Here is a 20913-nt window from a genome sequence, read left to right as displayed (position 1 = left end):
ATGACAGCAGTAGCAAAAATTAGATTACTTTCTATAGACGACCACGAAATGCTAACTGTTGCTTGCTTTATCACCCACTCATTTATCTAGGAAACAGTAATTCCTGTTTTAAAGTACTTTTAATAAATATATTTCATTTGGGAAATTCATTTTTAAAATTTCAATATTTTTTTTTTATTTATTTTTAAATTATGGTAAGCTTAAAATTATCCTTTATATAATCTAAGTAGTGTTTATGATAATTTTAAATTATTTAGCATGCTTAAATCGCTTTAATTGCCATTGTCCACGAACTTGAGAAATCATAAAGAAATATTCCTTTAGCTGACCAAAGATATGAACTCTTTTTAGCAGAACTATAAACTAATTTAAAGATCTGAAAGCGTTTTTTTCGGTCTTCATAAGCTTAGCACGATATAATTTTTGTTAAATTTACTGCACACGCGCGGCATTTCGTGCTAATTTAGCTCGAAGACCAATGGAAAAATTGCTTCTGGTTTTATGACTAGACTGGACTCACCTATTTGAGATAACTATCCAGTCAGAAGGGTTTTGCTATTCTGGTAATCATTATTCCCAAAGGATATTATTCACTAGAGATTGATACCTCGGGATCTCTTTTTCGGTTAGCCACCGTTCGCTGTGAACATTAAACGGATACTGAACTCATGGCGGATCCGGCGCTCTCTTCACACTTCACTTAAAGTGCCAAAAACTCTAGTAGTTTCGACACACACACTCATACATGTCGCCAACTGGCAGGCATATATGGCATACTCAATATATATATTAAGCAAATATGTATGCTAAATAACGATGTATCAAAAGAACTGCGAGCTACTGGGAGCTGCGAACTGCGAACTGGAATAAAGCCCGTGCTGTTTGCCCAACCAATTGAGCGCTTGTTGCAAAATGTAAGCCGTTTTTGAAACTGAAGTCGCGCGCGCCACTTGATCCGGATTGAGATACGATACTGGACAATCTACACTCGATTGAGATCGTGGATCCGAGAGATCGTCATATCACGAAGCTCGAACACAATCGGGTTGTTTTTTGTGTGGGGTAGTAACGAGCATGGAAATTTTCATATCGGCACGCTGCGCATGGTCAATTGATTTGCAACTTTTTTTTGCTTTGCTTACTTTGGCTAATTTGATTGATCGGCTGTTCCTGCCACCTAAGCCCACCTTCTATATTTTGGTTTAACTGGTTCGGTTTCGGTTTTGGCACGGTGCTTTCCTCACCATCATGTGATGTATTGATTAAACAATAATTACTAATTGGCAGTAATTAATAATTGTGGGCAAAAACAAAAGGCAGAAAACGTGACACGTTTGCTTTGGCCACAAGCGAAATCAGGAATGTTTTATGACGTAGTCATAAATAAGCAAGGCTTTTAAAGCCTTTACAACTTAAAACTTTTATTGTTTATGGTCTATATATTTTTTTCTGTACAAAATAGGGTGCATGTCAAAAAGAACTAATTGCCACCAAGATCTGAATTGGTAAAAGGAGAGTGTTTTCTTAAACACCATGACAATGACCCACATGGCGGATGAGTAATATTTTTTGTTTTTTATATTTCTGACATTTAAAGGTCTTGTTCTTTTTTTTTATATGTTAGTTAAAATAGTTCAAACTAAGCAATTTAACATATTTTTTTCCTAATGTTTTTTTTTTTTTTTTAATTCTATTGACTTTGTGGAACCGCCACTCTTGTAGCATACTTTTTGTAGACGTTACCGCAAGATTAGAAGAAAAGAGCGTATTATTAGCGTTTAAGTAAGTAACAAATTAAAAGTATGATCAGAATGTGTACCAAGTATTTCTGTATTTATGTTTCTACATTTATGGATGGTATTATTTCAGATAAAAATGAGCACATCAAATCTTTTCGAAAACCAATTGGTTAAACAGAATAAGGTCAGAGACATAAGTCAAATTTAAAAAAGAGGTGCTAGGGAAAAATCCCGCGGCACCTTAGCTGAAATCAGATTCAGATACTCCTTTCAAAAAATATTCAATAAATAGGAGTTGAACGGGCAAAACGAAAAGGTTTGTTACTTTGTTAGATTGGGACAATTTTTGTTGTTGTAAAATGCTCGATCCAGAGAAAAATTTTAAGCAGTAAACATCAAATATATAGGCACATAGGCGCAGAAACAAACTTTGAAATTAAAAAAAAGTATTATTTGGTACTCAGTAAGTACAGAGTATAAACACAAGGTTTCAACTGTAAGCATTGTTTCAAACTAATTCCCTCAAAGAATCCAATTTCTAAACGCTTTATACTAACTTTCGGAACACCCTGAAGGTCTATGCTCAGCGATGACAAATATTCGAAAAATACGGTTGATTTCTTAATTTATTTTCTTTCTATGCTTCGCGATTAATCAACAAGGGAATGCTAATTTCTTTTGACGATTATTTTGCTAAATCGTCTTCGCGTTAATATCAGATGTAAATAAATTAACAAAAATGGCACAGATTTTTCTATTCGCCTTCTGTGTGGTGGCTATAACCTTGTTATTGAACTCCCTGCTCGGATTTGCGCTAAGGGGCTTTTTCGCAGCTTCCAACTAAGTGATACCCACTAAACCAACACCACAACAAAACAGGTGACAATCATATTTTTTACACAAAAGAAACAATATTTGCCGCTAACTCAATTTATTGTGATTTGTGTTTATTTGCACTGGGAATTTGTCAGGGCGGCGTTGTTTACATTGACCATTTCACAGTCATTATGGTCTCCGTTATATGGTCTATAATTCTAAGTGTTAACTGGAAAGTTTTTAAGGATCATTGGCTTCAAATCCCGGATGCGGCATTAGGATTTTCGTATACGTTTTTATTAAATGTTCATTTTTATCGAAGTATTCGTTAGCGCTGACATAATTCGGGTTCCGTATAAAACTCTTTTGCCGTCCTCGCAGTTTTCCCAGTTTGTAATGGTTCTTGGTGTTGCCAAATGGAGGATCAACTAGTTTCATATATAATGGATCGTCCTCGCAAGCACTAAGCGCCACCAAAAGTAGGAACATCAATAAAAAAGTGGACATGTTGCGTTAAGTAGCAATGCATTAATAATGCAGAACTAAAAACGAATAGCGTTGAATAGCAATTAGCAAGGCTTATGTTTAATGCAGCGTTAAATTTAAAGGTACGCCAAGAAAAGTTTATTTGTTAGTTGTGCAGACGCTATTCTTCTTAGACAGTTAAATTACTATACTGTGGTTTTAATGCAAAATAAAATTACTTAAAATTTTTCTATGGATATCCGTTTTCCGCGACTATTTTTGTCCTCTGCAAAACTGTGGATTAAGGGATATTTCCACGCCTAGTGTAGAATCCACAAGATATATGTATAAGGTCGACCAAATCACTACTAAATAACGCATAAAGTGTTTTTTTCTAAAAACTATGCTGTGAAATTAAAAAAACCCTGACACCGATTAACAGCCAATGGTATCGGATAAAATAAAACTTGACCATAAAACTAGAATAGAAACTAGAATTTCTGACGTGCTCAATATCTACATTTTATTTTGGGACGATTTTACATTTTTTCGTTTCGTGAATTTTTTTTCATTTTGCCAGTCCTTGGAACTATATGAAACAGTTTACAATTTTTTTTTTTTTGAACTGCAAGCCAAAAAATAGTATGTACCAAGCTGTTGAAGATGTTCCAAAATGTTATACATCTTTGATGTCCTCCCAGTAACTGGGTTTTTAATTTTTTTATTTAATGTAGGTCTGGTTTAATAAGTAATTCGAATTGATTTAACCATTGCAAATTAAAAATTAACACTGCTTTCGCCACAGCAGAATACTCGATAATACACCCATCAATAACTGATTTTATTGGGTTAGTTCAGATCATTTTTTTAGACAGTCAAATAAATGATATATGAACAATATTCAGCCACATAAGTCTTACTAAAACGGATTCTTAAAGAAAAGTAAAAAGTATCGAATGCGCCTTTAATGACCTTTTTTTATTTAAGTAAATAGTTTTATTTAATGTAACTCATTTCATATTTTTTAAACTAAATAAATAAAATGTACGTTTAAAAAAGTATGTTGCATTCAAGGTTTTAAATTTAACTGTGCAGCTCTTCTCTGAGTTGCGCTGTACTGTTTTTGAACTCCAAGACATTTTGCTGTTTTGAAAAAAAGGAAATAGCTGACAGAAAAATTAAAGACATATCTAAGAGTTGTATAGAAAAATTTAGTAATTTTTTTTTTTTAACTGTAATAAACCATAAACATGAAATTGATAAATTGGTAAAATGCTACCCTGTCGAAACATAATTTTATTTATGTATTACGTCAAAAGGTTTCATTTTAGCTATATGTACAATGAATTTTAATATATCACCTCCAGACCGTCCCTTAAAAAATAAATTAAATTAGACATCCGAAGCTCATCACTGCTCAAATTCATCACTCTTTCATGAGTCTGTAAACTGAGCAACTGCGACGCCGTCAGAACAGACACCCTTTCTCAATTTAATGAAAACAAGATGGTTTGCTATTTAAAATGATTGATGATTTACCGATTAACTTCTATGACTTGCCTATGTTATACTCATCAATATTATGTTATGTACTCATCAATATGATGTACCCGGATACATGTACCAAGGTTAACTTAGGTAAAAATTTATGATATTTTATATCTTATGTGAGAATACCATTAACCTTACATAGGTAACGATTTGTTTTCTTAAAAATTAGCTACGTTGGGTATTTAGGTACTGAAATATATTTTGTTTTGTTTTGTATTTAAATTAGCTAGATACTACTTGATTAAATGTTATATTGTTTTCGCCAATAAAAATAGCATAATTTGACTTCAAATTGAAGAAAAGTTAATTATTAGGATAAAAGATGTTTCTTTTTACTTTTTTCTACAACCAGACTTAATTGCCAGAGTAATAAACAATATCATAATTCATGTACAACTTCGTGAAAATTAAAATATAAAATTTTAAAATTTGCTTTTTTTTTGTGTCATATACCCTTAGTATTTTAATTGTATTCAGTGAATGGTATTTAAAAGTATTTTTGAAAACAATGGTATATGTGGTATATTTTGGTGCTGGGGATGGATTTTTTTACCGGTCAAGCGCGGTCACACTGGACAGCGCAAATGTGAAGATTGTTAACTTTTACCAGTAAATGGAATCAACGCGATAAAAACAAAGGACTTAAGGGGAGTTATTAGTTAGAAGCAGCAATGCCGCCGACGATCAACAATTCGGCGGTCAACAGTGCCGCCGAAAAGCGACCACAGCGGCAAACGGAGCGCAAGTAAGTGGAAAATAAGCGAATCAGACGCCAAACTCACTTTTCCCTTGCAGGTCGGAGATCATCTGCCGCGTTAAATATGGAAACAACCTGCCGGACATACCCTTCGACCTCAAGTTCCTGCAGTACCCCTTCGACAGCCACCGCTTCGTGCAGTACAATCCCACGTCGCTGGAGCGGAACTTCAAGTACGATGTGCTGACGGAGCACGATTTGGGAGTGACGGTGGACCTGATCAACCGGGAGCTCTACCAGGCCGACTCCATGACGCTGCTGGACCCCGCCGACGAAAAACTACTGGAGGAGGAGACCCTGACGCCCACGGATTCGGTGCGATCACGCCAGCACTCGAGGACCGTGTCCTGGCTGCGCAAATCCGAGTACATCTCCACGGAGCAGACGCGCTTCCAGCCCCAAACCTGGAGAACATCGAGGCCAAGGTGGGCTACAACGTCAAGAAGTCGCTCAGGGAGGAGACGCTCTACCTGGACCGCGAGGCCCAGATCAAGGCCATCGAGAAGACCTTCAGCGACACCAAGAGCGAGATCACCAAGCACTACTCCAAGCCCAACGTGGTGCCCGTGGAGGTGCTGCCCATCTTCCCCGACTTCACCAACTGGAAGTACCCCTGCGCCCAGGTCATCTTCGACAGCGACCCGGCCCCCGTGGGCAAGAACGTGCCCGCCCAGCTGGAGGAGATGTCGCAGGCCATGATCCGCGGTGTGATGGACGAGAGCGGCGAGCAGTTTGTCGCCTACTTCCTGCCCACGGAGCAGACGCTGGAGAAGCGTCGCACCGACTTCGTCGCGGGCGAACTGTACAAGGAGGAGGAGGAGTACGAGTACAAGATCGCGCGCGAGTACAACTGGAACGTGAAGACCAAGGCCTCCAAGGGCTACGAGGAGAACTACTTCTTCGTGATGCGGCCGGACGGCATCTACTACAACGAGCTGGAGACGCGGGTGCGCCTCAACAAGCGTCGCGTCAAGGTCGGCCAGCAACCAAACAATACCAAGCTGGTAAGTTTAAAGTCATTTATCGCTTTATAAGCCCTTCTTTTTCAATTCGTCTTTGAATAATCGCTTTTAATGTTCATACATCAGCACGTTACTAGCTGTAAAGTTAAGTTATTTATTTTGTGTTTAGTTTCATAACGGAAATGTACAAGAATCGAAACAGTTACTATCTAAATTTTCTTAATTCAGAAACAAGTTAATACAATTTAAAGCTTCATTTTTATAGTCACGAATAAGTAATAAGAACTAACATCAATTTTAGGGTCAAGTTGATTAAGAACTTAGCTTATTTTTGCAACTTAGTATTAGATTTAAGGTAAATCAAGAAGCAACTTAACGCCAAAACACACAAAAAGAAGAGACATTGAAATCCGCCTTTTCAAAATTTTACCGCAAACATTTAACGACTCATTCTTTAAATCTTACACTGTTCAAGTAGTTCCTTAGATGTGTGAAATCCAGTCGAAAAAATATAGTTTGCTGAAATATATTGATTTTAAAACCGTCTCATAACATAAATATATCTAAAAAGACAAATCTTATACATTAAAAAAAAACTAGCATTTAAACTAATATTTAGGAAAGCACTTAAAACTCCAAAATTTGATTTGTGGCTAAGGGTGTCAAAATACTGTGGTTTTTAAACAGATTTTTAAGTTTTATAATGCCTCAACGGATTGAATAAAGTTTATGGCCATGTATTCCTTAACAGAAAGCTAAATCTCCAGTAAATGTAAAACAGTATTTCTGCCTTTCCATTTCTCACTTATTAATATACTTTTATTATTATTATTTTTCTTCAGGTTGTCAAGCATCGTCCGTTGGACGGCATGGAGCATCGCATGCAGCGCTATCGCGAGCGCCAGCTGGAGGTTCCTGGCGAGGAAGAGGAGGAGGAGATCGAAGAAGAGTTGGAAGAGGACGAGGAGCCGACCCAGGTCATGGGAGAGACGGAGAAGACGGGGGAAGATGCTGCGGGTGGTGCCCAGGCAGCAGATGGTGGCGATTCGCCGGCCCAAGTGGCCCGCGACCGACAGTCCCGCTCCCGGACTCGCAGTCGCAGCGGATCCAGTTCCGGATCGGGCTCCGGGTCCGGATCGCGGGCCAGCAGCCGCTCAAAATCTGGCTCCCGATCGGGAAGCGGCTCGCGATCACGCTCCAATTCTCCGGCAGGATCCCAGAAGTCGGGATCTAGGTCGAGATCGGGCACACGGTCCCGATCCCGTTCAAAGTCCGGCTCGCGCTCCCGTTCTCGCTCCAAGTCCGGATCACGATCCCGTTCGGGATCCAGATCTGGCTCTGGATCTCGATCGCCCAGCCGCTCGCGCAGTGGATCGCCCTCCGGTTCCGGATCCAGTTCTGGAAGCGGCTCAGAATAATGAATAAATTCAATAAATAGCGATTTATAATAAATAAGATTGTATTCAAACAAAAACAGTTGGACATTGACATGTTAATTGATTTGAAATTAAAAGTAAGCTTGTAACTGCATATTTGCTTGCGGTAGCAATGACCAATTCCAGCTGGGTCACGTCTCCAGTCAAATTCGGTTCAGGTGTAGAGTAAAACGAAATTTCAAAATAAAAAACATTTTAAATAGACAAGTGCATTCCAACCAAGTCGGGTCTGTTCCGAATTATACTTGGGCGCACAATCTCGGGCTCTATACGGTAACCAAGTAATACTCTTTAATCGAAAATATTCCATACAATTATTGCTCTTTAATTCGAATTTTTAGAAATTTAATAACAATATGACCATTTATTGATTTCAATGATATTGCACTTTTACACTTGAAAGCACAAGATATTAAAAATAGGGAACTTAGGAAAAAAAAAAGATTATTTTTAATTACTATAAATTGTTTTTGTTAGCATTGCATAAACATTGCGAATCCTAAGTGTTATTTGGTATATCCGTATGAGGCCCGTATATTAAACGATATGTAAGTAAATAAGTAAATGTATATCCCTGTTCCAGCTACGTCGCGTCCATCAGAAATCGCTGGAAGACCTCGCCGTCGGAACTGGGCAGCTCTGTCTGCTGGGGCGAGTAGAGTCTCAGGTTCTGGAGCTGCTGCACTGGGGAGCCGTTGCCGGTGAAGTGCACCACGGCAACCGGCTGCAGGGATAGGAGTTGGCCCGGCTGCTGTGGGCCCACGCCGCAAATGCCCAGCTTCTGGCACTGCTCCACCACAATGTCGTCGATGGACTGCGATAGAAGGGCCTCCTGCTCCGGATCGGCCATCGATCCGCTGGTGATGGCAGCTATTTCGGCGCTGGCCGGCGAGGGCTGAGTGGGCGACTCGCTGCCCTCCAGGAAGGCCTTGATCAACTGCTCCGGCGTCTGGGCGTCCTCGGTGGGACAGCGATGCGTGCGTTGGCTCACCTTGTACCTGAACGTCTTCTGGCAGAGCTCGCACTTGTACGGCATAACCCCCGTGTGGATGCGGGTGTGGACCAGGAAGGAGACCCGCTGCCGGAAGCACTTGCCTGTGGACGAAGCCGATGTATAGATAAGTTAGAGAGAGAGGTTGTATCATAATATATCTTCATCACAACTTGATCGGAATGAATCATATCTGGATCGCGGTCAGTATTCACCTGTTCATAGTTTAAAGCAATGATTTTTGGTATTCCTTATAAAATTACAGTGTCGACCTCAAACTTTTCAGATCTATTCGATCAGTGACTGAGGCCAATTTATTTTAATCAGACTTTTATTTTATTCATTTATTAATAGCTAACAGTAATTAAAATTACTAATTAGCAAACAAAAATTAGACTATGGCAGCTAGGGCCTTCAACTCAGGCTATACAAAAAATACATTATTATATTGTATATTATAATAATGTCTGCTTGTGGTAATCTAAGAAGATTTAGATTTTATATGATGGTATAGTTTATTTTGAGTTATAGAATATTAAATATGTTTGATAATGTGGAATTTGAAAGGGAATCTATTGTGTCATTGTTCTTAAATATATTTTCCTTTGGTTTCCTAAGGAGTTGTAAATGGAGAGTAGGTGTAATGCAAGTGCATAAAAGTCTCAAGAACGTATTCATTATATACGCAGGTTCTGCCCCGTCAAAATGAGATGTATTAATTAATATCAAATTTAAACATTTAAATTACATACAACTTAAGTCAGTGAAATGTTTGTCATCTATCCAGCCTCAAGCCTCTTTAAAAATTCAGGAATTACTTTTTCTGAAAGATCTGCTTAGACTGCTCTCCAAAATATACTTTTGGGTACCATGTAGGTTTTCGGACAACTATACCTTAAATAAGCCTATTAACAGGAGTCTGCGTTATTATAACGATCTTCCTGCTAGCATGAGATTTAGCTTAAGACGCAACACGCAATTTGCTTTAAAATAACTTTTTAAATAGTTTGATATAGTAGTAAGTCAATATTGTAGAAGACAGTAAGTAAAAGTAGTAAATATGCATCTGGACAGCCGGAAACGTACATTTTCTTTAGGTTCTTTTAAGTTCAATTTCTGTTCCGAAAACATATACTTTTCCATATCAAATTAAGTGGCAAAAGATTGGTAGTCGCTTAAAACCATTTGTTTTCCTAACAGTTTGACTTCATCTATACTCCTCTGAAATTTGTGAAACTAAATCCGTAACATGAGATCGAGAAATTGGCCCTAATGGAGTTGACAAATGATTGCGTGTTAATCATACTATTTACTTTTCGAGACACTCAACTAACTAATGATAAAACTGATATTTGAAAAAAGATAAACCCTACTATCCTACGAGTAATTTGTTGCATAAAACTGAAATGCGTATAACGAATTAAGGTAAGTTCGATACCCACCGCACACCTCGCACTTGAAGGGCTTTTCCCCGCTGTGGATCCTCTGGTGGTTGTGCAGCGTGGATAGCTCCTTGAAGGCCCGGCCACAGACGATGCAGACGTGGGGCTTCACCTCGCTGTGGTAGAGCAAATGCTTGTGGTACGACTGCTGGAAGGTGAAGGTCCTGGCGCAGATCTCGCAGGTGTACGGCATCTCGCCGGTGTGCAGCCGCTTGTGCTTCTTCAGGAAGTACTTGGTGGTGAAGGACTTGGTGCACACGTCGCACTCCCACAGCTTGGGCGTGGCACCGCCCGAATCCGGTGAGTTGGGGGACTGCTGGAGCATGCTGATGGCCCCACTCAAGGCATAGGGCTGGGAGCTGGTGGACGAGGAGTTGTGGCCACTGCCCATGGCTCCCGCCTCCTTGTGCCGGATGCGGTCGCAGATGCTCAGCTTGGGCGAGGGACTGACCGCAATGGTGGTCGTCACGGGGCTGGGGTTGGAGCAGGGAACACCCATCATGTGCACTACCTTCAGGTGGATTCGCAGGGAGCCCTTCATGCGAAACGTCTTGGAGCAGAGATGGCACTTGTATGGCTCCTGGTCCTTTACAAAGAAGACACATTCGTTATAAAATTGGAACTTGGCGTTTAGTGTTCAGTGTTGGGCATTACAAATATCTATTAGGAAATTGGATTTTCAATAAGCCACATCAATTATACAATACAATTTAACAAACTATTATTTATGTTAATATCGCTATTTAATTGAGTTAATTTAAAGGCAGGAATTTTCTGTTGCTTTTAACTCTTTTAAAAAGTGATATAATATAGGTTGATTATATTGGTAATTCTCTAACGTCTAAATACCTGAAAATTGGTGATAATATTGAGTTTGGCAATTGTTGATTTTCGAGGTAATCAACAAATCTGCGATTTATTCAAAAACGTGTTCGAAGCTTTTAATAAAATTCATTTTAAAACGTTATGTGTTGATCGTTCTTTACAATTTTTTTAGTTTGACCTTAAAATATTAAGTAGTTTTTTTTAATTGAATTTTAAGGATTCCACGCGACATTTCAATAGAAATGTTAAAAACAAAGCTGACTTTCAATTGAACTATTTCAAAATATGCTATGAATTTGCTTATAATAGTTATATTTAATAGATAGACTTTGATTGTTATGACTGACTTTCTGGAGAATTACCCACATGGAGATAACGTCTCATTGCCATAAGAAGTTCAGTCAATTCCTTAACTTTTTGATACAAGTTATAATGGATTTTCTTTCTTTTCTAATATCCGTGCCTGCTTTGTAAAAATCTATAGCCCATATGATACGAATTTGATATTGATATGTGTACATTACCGGCTCCTCCTGTTCTGGCTGCTTTGCCTGCTGCTCTCCCTCCGCGTTTTCGTGCACCAACCGGATGTGCATGTCCCTAAGCTCGCTGTTCCGGAAACTGAACTCGCAGATGTCGCAACTGGCGGGAGGGGTTTGGGGCACAGGTGGTGGCGACGGCGCCACGGACTTGGCTCGTTTGACCCTTCTTTTGGGGGCAGAAACGGCCACCAGAGGAGGAACTGGCTGGATGATGACCGGCGTCGTCATAGCTGAGGCGCTCTGGCTCATCAGACTGGTGTGCGAAAACAGGTGTATGGTGAGCTTGTCGAGTCCCAGGAAGAGCTCCTTGCAGTTGGCGAAGGGACAGGCCAGTGGCCCGTTGGCCGCCTTGATCAGGCGCTGCTGCAGTGCGTCGATACTGCCGAAACTGGGCACCGCGCACAGCGGACACAGCACCGAGGTGGAACACATTCCGCTGGGGCACTCAATCGAATCTTACGCAAATTGTTCACCTTTTAATTGGATATTCCTTCTGCTGGGTCGGCGTACATCTATCTGTTCAGGAGTCCATTCCCAGACAGCTCACACAGCTCAGTCTTTCCGCTTTCAGAATTTTCTAAAATATCAGCAAGTGAAAATTTTGAAAAACATTTGGGCCCAGCAATCTGAGATCTCGGCACCGATGCCAGCCAGCTGAACGAAATAATGAAAAATAATGAAATGCCCGGCGCTGGTCGTCGAATCGAGAAAATGACTTTCGAAAACACTCGTAGCACCGAAAACTCATCTCTCCCAAAAGGCACTCTCTTTCTCTGACTGCCAGCGGATACCTCATTTCGAAATATAGCTCTGAGCAATTGTATATATAAATATTTTTGGCCGATATTTGGTGCAGTGACGGCCTTATAGCCTTCGTTCTCGTCTTTGTAACGCACGACACCGAGGGGCACAGTCTACAATTGTGATATATGCGACTTAAAAGAGATCAGCGATCTATCATTATGGCTAAAAGGTTCTATAATTGGCTTAGACGGTACAAAGAATTCATCTGAAATATCAGTTTATTTGGTTTTTTATGAAGTGTGTTTAGGGGCATAGTAGGTTTAAAAGAAATCACGTTAGGTTTGCTTAAAACATATTCAAGAGGGTTAGATTTGTTTGTTTACCAAACTTAAAACATTTGTTTATTAGGTAAAGTGATTTGTGATAGAAATTTTAAATACATCAGTATTTAAATACAATAAAAAACATTGGACAGGTAACTAACTTCACAATTATTGCCAATTATACGCGTTACTCGTAGAGTAAAAGGGTAAATTGTATTCGTTGAAAAGTATGTTACAAGTAGAAGGAAACGTTTTCGACGTCATAAAGAAATATATATATTCTTGATCAAGATCAACAGTCGTCGATCTGTCTGTCCGTATGAACGTCAAGATCCCAAAAACTTTAAAATCTAGAAATTTAAGATTTGAGATTTAGATTATTAATATTTGAAGTAAATAGCTTACATAGCCATCACCCGATGGCATTTTAAAGAGGCATAATTATTTTGAAATTATGTTTTTGTTAAGTTTGAGCTTTAGCTGCTTTTTATTTGTTTAAAATGAATGCTATTTGAGTGCAAATATGTTTTAGTTGTTTATGATTTCAAAAGAGTGAACTTATTTAGTCTATAGTTGTTGGGAAAAGTTACAATTTTACCACTTAAGTTAGAGAGTAAATACATTAATATTGGTCCTTTACAAAGTTGGTAAAATGTTTTACTTAAAAAGTAATCTAATTCAATAAAAGGTTTGAAGAAATGTTATAAAAGTGTATTCAAATATTTTGTTGTTAAAAAAATCGTATCTTTTGGAAATGTATTCGGTAGTCGATCCTCTGAACACACGGTCCACAAAATACACACTTTTACACTTTCATTTACCCCTACCCCCATTGAATTTGTTGTGTGCTATTTTTATTGACGATGCTGCTCTCTTGTTTTGACCCGCTTTAAGAACGTATTTTATTCGCTGTTTCGTTTGGACGGTCAATTTGTAAACAGTACGATGACTGAGCACGTGAAACCCAAAGCAAAAAGTACGCGGGCTGAGATCATAGAATGGCTAAAATAATAACAAAATAAATATGAAATAGATTAAACTATTTTTTCTTCGGCAGGGGCAACTCAAGCGATATGATGCTGAGGCCGGACTGGGAAGAGGTGGAGGAGCTGTCGTCCTTGAGGGAGCTCACGTCGGAGGCCGAGGACCTGGCGCTCGTTCCCGCCCCGAGGAAGGTCTTCCCCTTGGCGCTGATGTAGGAGCCGGCATCCTGCGAGGACTTGGCCGAGGAGCTGCTGTTCCAGGACACACAGCTGCGGGTGCGCTTCAGATGCATCGGCAACTTGATGCCCTTCCGCAGGATATACTGCATTATCTCCGTGCCCGACTCGTCGCTGCTGGCCAGGTCGATGAGCATGTTCAGCGCCTTGGTGTTGCGCGCCTCCAGCTCCTGCAGGTTCAGATCCCGCTCGAATTGCGCCAGGAACTCCTCGCTGTACGGCCGCGCCCTCACCTCCCGCATCTGCGTCCGGATCTCGCGCTGCGCCCTGTCCAGCTTCAGCCGCTGCTCGTCCAGTTCGCGCTCGATCTTCTCCAGCACCGCCGCGTGCTCCGCGCGCCTCGCCCTCGCCTGCTCCAACTTGGCGATCAGGTCCTCCTCCTCCGCCCGCTGGGCCGCGTGCTTCTGGTCGTAGCTCTGCGCCTTGCACCGCAGCACCTTCAGCTCCTCCAGGTCGCGGCAGTAGGACGCCTCCAGTTCCTTCAGCTCCAACTCGGCGCGCTCGCGATCTGCGTTGAAGAAGGAAAAATATATGTCAATTTATGACACCCAGACCGTTTTCAGTCAGCTTCAAAGAAAAGTACAGGACCATCGATATCATTATATTATACTATGTCAAATTGTTTAATTTATTTTTATACCCTCGCAGAGGGTATTATAATTTCTGTCAAAAGTTTGCAACGCAGTGAAGCAGACATTTGAGACCCTAAAGTATATAAACTCTTGATCAGCATCACCAGGAGAGTCGATCTAGCCATGTCCGTCTGTACACCCCTTAGTTTCCATAATGCTTTCTGCATGAAACTTTTCTAAAGTTGTCTTTTTATTGCAGGTTGTATGTAAGTCGGAACAATCCGGATCGGACTTTATCGTATATATGGCTCCCATAGGAACAATTGAAAAAATAAATGAAAATAATATAACTTTTCTGTTTTTCAAGTGATTAAATATATATCTATACGTTTTTATACTATTTCAGAATTACGATTTTAATTTTATTAATATCAGACAACGATTTTGTATGGATGGGAAAGATCGAATAATTCAGAGGAAAATCATCATAGATTCACTGTTTTTTAAAAAAAATTGCATAAAAACCAAAATATTGTTGTTTTAAAGAATATTTAATTTTTGCAATAGCTGCAAGGTTTTATAAACTTTGGATGGAGCAAATGTTTTTTTTTTTTTTGACGCATTCAATTATTAATCTCCCAAAAATTAGTTCATTTAAATTAACTGTTTTAAAATTTTTAAAAAAGGATCTATTGTTTGATATAGGTAGGTCTAAAGTCGAAAATATTTTTGTTTTAAAATTGTTCGATAGCCAGACGGAAAATTTAAACAACCAGATCTGTCGAATATTGTATCTCACCCGTCACAATAATATCAAGTAACTTTTAGAGTTTTTTTTATAACTTGTTCTAAAAATAGGTTTTCGGTGCTCACCTTTACATACGATTTAAAGTCTGTTATTCATTTATGATTTAAAAAATAAACGATTTAGGAAAACATTTATGTGCAAAACTCTGCAAATCCCAGTAACCCTAATAATGAAAAAGCAAAGGATCATAGATCCTAAACTGTTATATAGTTTTCGGTAAAACCGAGAAGCAATAAAATTCAAGTCCCGCAGTAAAAAAGGGCAATCTGTCAAATTTTGAATAATTGAAAAACGGCCAAATAATAAGTTTTAAGGACGAACGTGTACAGATTAATTACGGATCGTACTTGATAATAATATTTTAAAATTGTTTTTAACACTCAGAGGAAATGATATTGTTCGCTTTAATAATGCTTATAATGGTTGTTAAAAATACCAGAATTATTAAAACTTTTAATTTAAAAAAAAGAACTATTAATTTAATACAAGAACATTCCGTTCTTAAAATGATTCTGCTTTTGTTTAAATTTTTTATCTAGTTGACTTCAGAAGTATATCATATATCTATCCAAATCCCGATTGGGTCGACTTGAAATAAACAAAATAAGTTTGCTTTTCTGTTTTCTTTACTTATCAGTTTATTACTCCCTGTCACTCCAAATACATTTGGAATCAAAGAGAAAAGAAAAAAACTGGAAAGCAGAAAAAAAGTACTTCACGTGCCACTTAAATTAAGAAACTTTCATACTTGCAGTAAGCATTTTTTGTACTCTAACCATTTTTTTTTCGTACTTCCCTCTAGCACTTTTGAGTACTTGGATGAGGACGTTCATTCTCAAATTCGAAATTTCGGGATTAAATAATTCGTACTTGAATATTTCTTTTTGTACTTGAATCAAATCCTATCCTACTTTTGACACCGTTCATACTTGAAGTGACCCCGAAAAACTGAATTTCTTTCTTTGAGTGTAGTCTCCCCGCACCCCCGCCCACTCACCCTTCGAGTTCTCGTCCGCAGATCGGAAAGTCTTGCGGTAGTTGTCGTTGGACTTGTCGAACTGGCGCAGCGTGTTCTCTAGGGCGACCAGTTCCTTTTCGGCCGTCAGCACCTTCTTGTTGAGGGCGTCGCCCTCGTCGGCCAGCATCTGGCGCTCCTGGGCGCTCTCCACCTTCAGCTGGGTGCTGGTCATGATGGACCCGTCCTCGTTCTTGCCCAGCAGTTCGGCGGTCAGCTCGAACCTGGCCTTCATCGCCTCGATCTGCTTCTTGCGCTCACCAAGATCGGCGCGCAGGGTGCTGAGCTCCTCGTTCAGGTGCTTCTTTTTGAGTAGGAGCACCTCCTCCTGGCTGCGCAGCTCGACGGTGCGGTCCTTGATGGCCCGCCGGAAGGCTAAGCGATGCTGTTCCAGGTCGTAGGTGCCCTGTTCGCAGCCACCGATGCCCGCCTCGAGGTCGCTGCATCGCATCTTGACCATGTTGAGGTCCACTATCAGCTCGGAGTTCTCGTAGCGGTTCTGGCGGAGCCTCTTCACAGTGCCCTCGCAGTAGACCTGCGCCTCCTTGATCTTGAACCTGACCATGTTGAGTTCCTTCTCGTCGTTGTTGTACTGGACCACCAGGTTGTTCATGTTGTAGTTGAGCTTCTTGTTCTGCGCCTCCGTGGTGGCGATGAGGCGTTGTAGCTTCTCGTACTCCTGCTCCAGGACGGCCAGCCGGGCCAGGTTGGTGGCCTCCACCTCGGGGTCGTCGGCCAGACCCTTGCACTCGGCGTACCGCCGCTCCGCCTCCAGACACTTGAAGGACAGGCTGTAGTGGATCTCCGTCTGGCGCTTCAGCTCGTTCTGCACCTGCTGTTGGCTGCGCTTGATGGCCGCCAGATTGGAGTTCAGCGAGTCGTTCTGCACGGTGAGGACCTTCTCCTCGTCCTGCAGCTCCTGCACCTGCCTCTGGGTGCGGTACAGCATCTCGTTGACCTTGTCTTGCTCCTTGTCCAGTTTCCGCAGAGCACTCTCCTCGGCCTCCATCATCTCGTCCAGAATGTGGAGCCGCTGCTCCGCGTTGAGGGCCTTGTCCTGGATGGACTTTAGCCGGGCATCCATCTTCTCCATCTCGGCGGCGAAGTTCTCTATCTCCTGCGCCTTGGCGTCGCGCTTCTTCACCAGACTGCGGTTCTCCATGCGCTGCAGGTGCACCCGGTTCGAGAGGTTCTCCAGCTCCCGGCGCAGGCCGTCGATCTCGCGCTCCTTCAGCAGCGAGGCGTCCGCCAGGATCTGGATCTGGTTCTTCATGTCGGAGGTCTCCTCGTTCAGCGCCTCGATGCCGATCTCCACCTGGCGATTGTTTTCGATCACCTCGTTCAGCTTGTCGTCCATCTGCTTGTACACCAGGGCGGTGCGCAGCGCCGTCTGGGCGAGATCGGCGCACTCCACCTCGCAGCGTTGGATGTCGTGCTCCCGCTGGGTCATCAGGTTGACGGCGCTCTTCCACGTGTCCACCATCTGGCGGCGCTCCGCGTGCGCAGCCCTGTAGAGACAGGCGGTCCGCTCCAGGTTCTTCTCCAGCGTCATCTGCTCGTCGTAGAGGAGCACCACCTTCTTGCGCCGCTTGTCGATGTCCGCCTGCAGCAGCTGCCGCTTGGTGTTCAGCTCCCGGGCCTTCTGCTGGTCATCCAGATAGTACTTCTCGATCAATTGGTAGCCCTTGTTCCCGTCCTCCATGGCCTCCTGCCACTCCACCAAGGTGGTCTTGGCCGTCTTGATGCGCGAAGTCAGCTCATCGATCTCGCGCTTCTTCTGGCAGATCTTTCCTAGCGTTGAAAGAATAAATTATAAGGTAACCGCTTTAAACTAAGGAAGCGTTTCCGACCCAATGAAGTAACCTAATCTGATATCCATGTGACTTCAAGATCTCGGTATTTTCAATAAAAACTTCTCTACTTTTATTAAACGGTATAAAAACTACTTAAATTAGGAATATTTCTGATTAAAGAATGTGCATTCTACTACAAAAAATATGTTTTTACTTCAAAAATATTTATCAGATTTTTAAAAATCCCATAAAGTTTTTCAACAAGTTTTTATTAATCAGTAAGGGGTATATATAAATATATATTAATATCCATGTAAGCTTCAAGATCTCGGAAACTATAACTTTTCTACTTTAATTAAACGGTATCGGAATAACTTTTATTAGAAATATTTCTGATTTAAGAGTGTGTGATCCTACTACAAAAAATTTATTATTTCAAAAATATTTATCGGATTTTTAACAATCCCATAAAGTTTTTCAAAAAGCTTTAATTTATCAGTAAGAGGTATATAAAGGAAAAATTGGAAAACATTTATTTTCTACTAACTTAATTTTATTAAATTTGATGGCTAGAAGTTGTTCCTAAAGCTTCACTCAGATAACACTCAAAAACAAAGGCTATTTATAGCTTTAAAAATACTTTAAGGTAATTTTTCCAATAATTAAGTTTATTTTTATAATTTTGAGGTCATTATTCCATATATCATATCATTATATGTTGTTGTTCTTAAGTCATTTGATTTTGGAATTTTCTCAGAGTTTTTTAAAGGCTCAACTACTTAAGGAATTCCACTTACGTTCCGTGTCCTCGGCGTATTCGGTATACTCCTCCAGCTCCTTTTGATTCTTGCGCAGATCCTCCTTAACCTTGTTGCGCTCTAAGATCACAAGTTGCACTTTGTGCGCCTCCTTGATAACATCGTCCTTCAAGGAGTTATACAGCGTCTGGGGACGGATGACGGATGAGGGCCAGTATAGCAAGGATAGCCACAGTGCTTTCTTACCATATTCTGCTGAATAGTGACCTCAATGTTCCGCTTATGCCGTTCCACTGCCTCCTCGCGTTCGTCCAGCGAATACATGTGCTGCTGGACCTCTAGTTTCAATGCCCTCAAGGTAGCCAGCTCCTTCAGGATGGCCAGGTTCTCTTCGTTCGCCATGGGGATGTCCGCGTCCACCGCCCAGCCCATGGAGGCCATCGCTTCCACCTTGAAGTCGTCCAGCGAGGCCATCTTCATGTCGTCGGAGCGGTTCATCGTGCTATGAGATTAGTCTCTCAGCTGGACAGAGAAAATCGGATAGCTCTTAGTTTTCCGGGCTGTATTTTTCGACTGAGTGTGGGACAATAGAATTATTTCGTTTCAATGACAACCAGGAAAGCTATCTTGCCACCCATGACAACGTGTATGAATGAAATACCAACTATCAGGATTTACTGTTACACTAGCTAACAACAAAAAAAAAAAACTAAAAAAAAAAAAACATTTTGAGTACAAAAATTGTCCTTACTAGTTTTCAAGAAAATATTTTGTATGTAGTCACAAAAAACAGTGTTTTTCAAACATGAAAACGCAAATAATGGGAAGGAATAATATTTGAATAACTAATAAAAAAAAAAACCAAGTAAAACACTTATAAACTAATAAAATATTTGAAATCTAAGCCAAAAATTGGATATTTATGTGATTATTTGGTCAGTATGGAAACCATTGTTATTTATAACCGTGCAGCGGTAATATTAATTTATTTAAGTTTTAACAAAAAAAATACTTGCAACAAGTTAATAAATTGCTTTAATCTTTCCACCAAAATAACCGAAATAGTTTATTTATTTTAACAAGAAGAGACGAATAAGAAACAGAATAAATTACACTCTCAAGGCTGAATCGTTCAGCTATTTATCAAAACTCAAAAATGTTTATCATCGTGACCTTATAAATACATGTTGACATGGAGATAAATGTGATAAGTGAGTGAGGAATAATTAATGACTCCTTCCAAACAAGAGAAAAACGAGAAGTTTCTAAGGGTAAGGTAATCAATTTAGAAAGTGGTCCAAACAGGGTCTCAGCGCAGTATCCAATCACAAAAACCCTTTACCCTTCGAATATTCTAGAAGAGGAAGCTTTTGCTTAAACTCGGACCAGGCTTTAAGTTGACTTGGAAATGGAAATTAATCAATAATGATAATGATAATGAATAGAGCTCCAAACTTGATGTTGCTAACGCATACTAGACAATTATAATCTCAAGTCTAGTACAAGAACCAAATAATAAATTCAAGCTTATGTCCACCGTAAACTTGAGTGATACAATATCTACACCACCCAATGACTGATACTTAATAGTTTTGTGATTTTGGGAATAGTTTGTGAATGAAACAGCATTTGAATAGAAATATTGAAATTCACCTTTCACCTTTCCCTGGACCATTATAAATATAAAGGGCGTCTCAGCCAGAACAAAAGATCAGCAATCTGCCTGACCCACTAGGTTTGACTATGAAGGATGTTTACTAACTACAACATCTCTTAGACCAGGAAAACTCGTAGAACTACAATGACATTTTTCAGGATCACAAGGTCATTTGCAAGGACTCCAAGCAGGATCACCAGTGTCACCCAAAAAAAAAAACAGGATAATCAAGGAGAAGCTAAAATTCACAATCCTGACGAATAACGGCTGCAAACGTAATCAATAACGATGAGATTGTTAACCACAAGGAGGACATCGTCAAAAAGTACAAGGTTGTGTATGTGACCGACGCAATTTTAATGACCGAAGTATTTCTAAATTATTTATGCTAACGAATACCATCAATATTCGAATAATAGCCCTAATTCGATATTTAACGATTTTTTAAATGTTGTTGTTGCTTTTAAGTAATAATGCGTACTCCCTGTATGCATTTA

The 20913-nt window shown here is 40.2% G+C and overlaps 3 protein-coding genes across 4 annotated transcripts; 1 reads left to right on the top strand and 2 right to left on the bottom strand.

The window, feature by feature from the left end:
- The first annotated feature begins 5116 nt into the window (after window positions 1-5116).
- On the top strand, window positions 5117-8152 carry LOC128261244 (RNA polymerase II-associated factor 1 homolog). The gene is given in 4 exon segments (XM_052994838.1): window positions 5117-5316; window positions 5367-5725; window positions 5728-6332; window positions 7133-8152. Coding segments are annotated over 4 exon segments (1614 nt in total). The 5' UTR covers window positions 5117-5242; the 3' UTR covers window positions 7709-8152.
- Window positions 7732-12218, bottom strand: LOC128261253 (zinc finger protein 48). 2 transcript variants are annotated; one of them, XM_052994850.1, is made up of 3 exons: window positions 11509-12216; window positions 10160-10745; window positions 7732-8821 (listed from the first exon to the last, which is right to left on the bottom strand). In XM_052994850.1, exons 1-3 carry the CDS (start codon window positions 11956-11958, stop codon window positions 8310-8312), a joined length of 1548 nt encoding a protein of 515 aa, XP_052850810.1. In that variant the 5' UTR covers window positions 11959-12216; the 3' UTR covers window positions 7732-8309. The 2 variants fall into 2 exon arrangements, with proteins under 2 accessions (XP_052850810.1, XP_052850818.1); XM_052994858.1 differs by having other exon boundaries at window positions 8566-8821; window positions 10167-10745; window positions 11509-12218.
- A 1279-nt stretch (window positions 12219-13497) lies between these two features.
- LOC128266211 (coiled-coil domain-containing protein 39) lies at window positions 13498-19418 on the bottom strand. The gene is made up of 4 exons (XM_053002561.1): window positions 19006-19418; window positions 18799-18946; window positions 16191-17999; window positions 13498-14321 (listed from the first exon to the last, which is right to left on the bottom strand). The coding sequence occupies exons 1-4, from the start codon at window positions 19255-19257 to the stop codon at window positions 13633-13635; spliced, it is 2898 nt and encodes a 965-aa protein (XP_052858521.1). The 5' UTR covers window positions 19258-19418; the 3' UTR covers window positions 13498-13632.
- Window positions 19419-20913: the final 1495 nt, after the last annotated feature.

Source organism: Drosophila gunungcola, chromosome 3R (genome assembly GCF_025200985.1).
Source record: "Drosophila gunungcola strain Sukarami chromosome 3R, Dgunungcola_SK_2, whole genome shotgun sequence".
NCBI lineage: Eukaryota > Metazoa > Arthropoda > Insecta > Diptera > Drosophilidae > Drosophila > Drosophila gunungcola.
Note: the sequence above shows the minus strand (reverse complement) of the source record. Positions and strands in the feature narration are given on the sequence as shown.

Coding starts and splice junctions, on each gene's coding strand:
- LOC128266211 (XM_053002561.1), bottom strand. CDS start 19,257: ATGAACCGCTCCGACGACATGAAGATGGCCTCGCTGGACGACTTCAAG. Junction 18,000..18,798: donor ATACGCCGAGGACACGGAAC/GTAAGTGGAATT, acceptor TTTCAACGCTAG/GAAAGATCTGCCAGAAGAAG. Junction 14,322..16,190: donor TGCGGACGAGAACTCGAAGG/GTGAGTGGGCGG, acceptor TCTTCAACGCAG/ATCGCGAGCGCGCCGAGTTG.
- LOC128261253 (XM_052994850.1), bottom strand. CDS start 11,958: ATGTGTTCCACCTCGGTGCTGTGTCCGCTGTGCGCGGTGCCCAGTTTC. Junction 10,746..11,508: donor AGCCAGAACAGGAGGAGCCG/GTAATGTACACA, acceptor TTCTTTGTAAAG/GACCAGGAGCCATACAAGTG. Junction 8,822..10,159: donor CTTCAAGTGCGAGGTGTGCG/GTGGGTATCGAA, acceptor CTTCGTCCACAG/GCAAGTGCTTCCGGCAGCGG.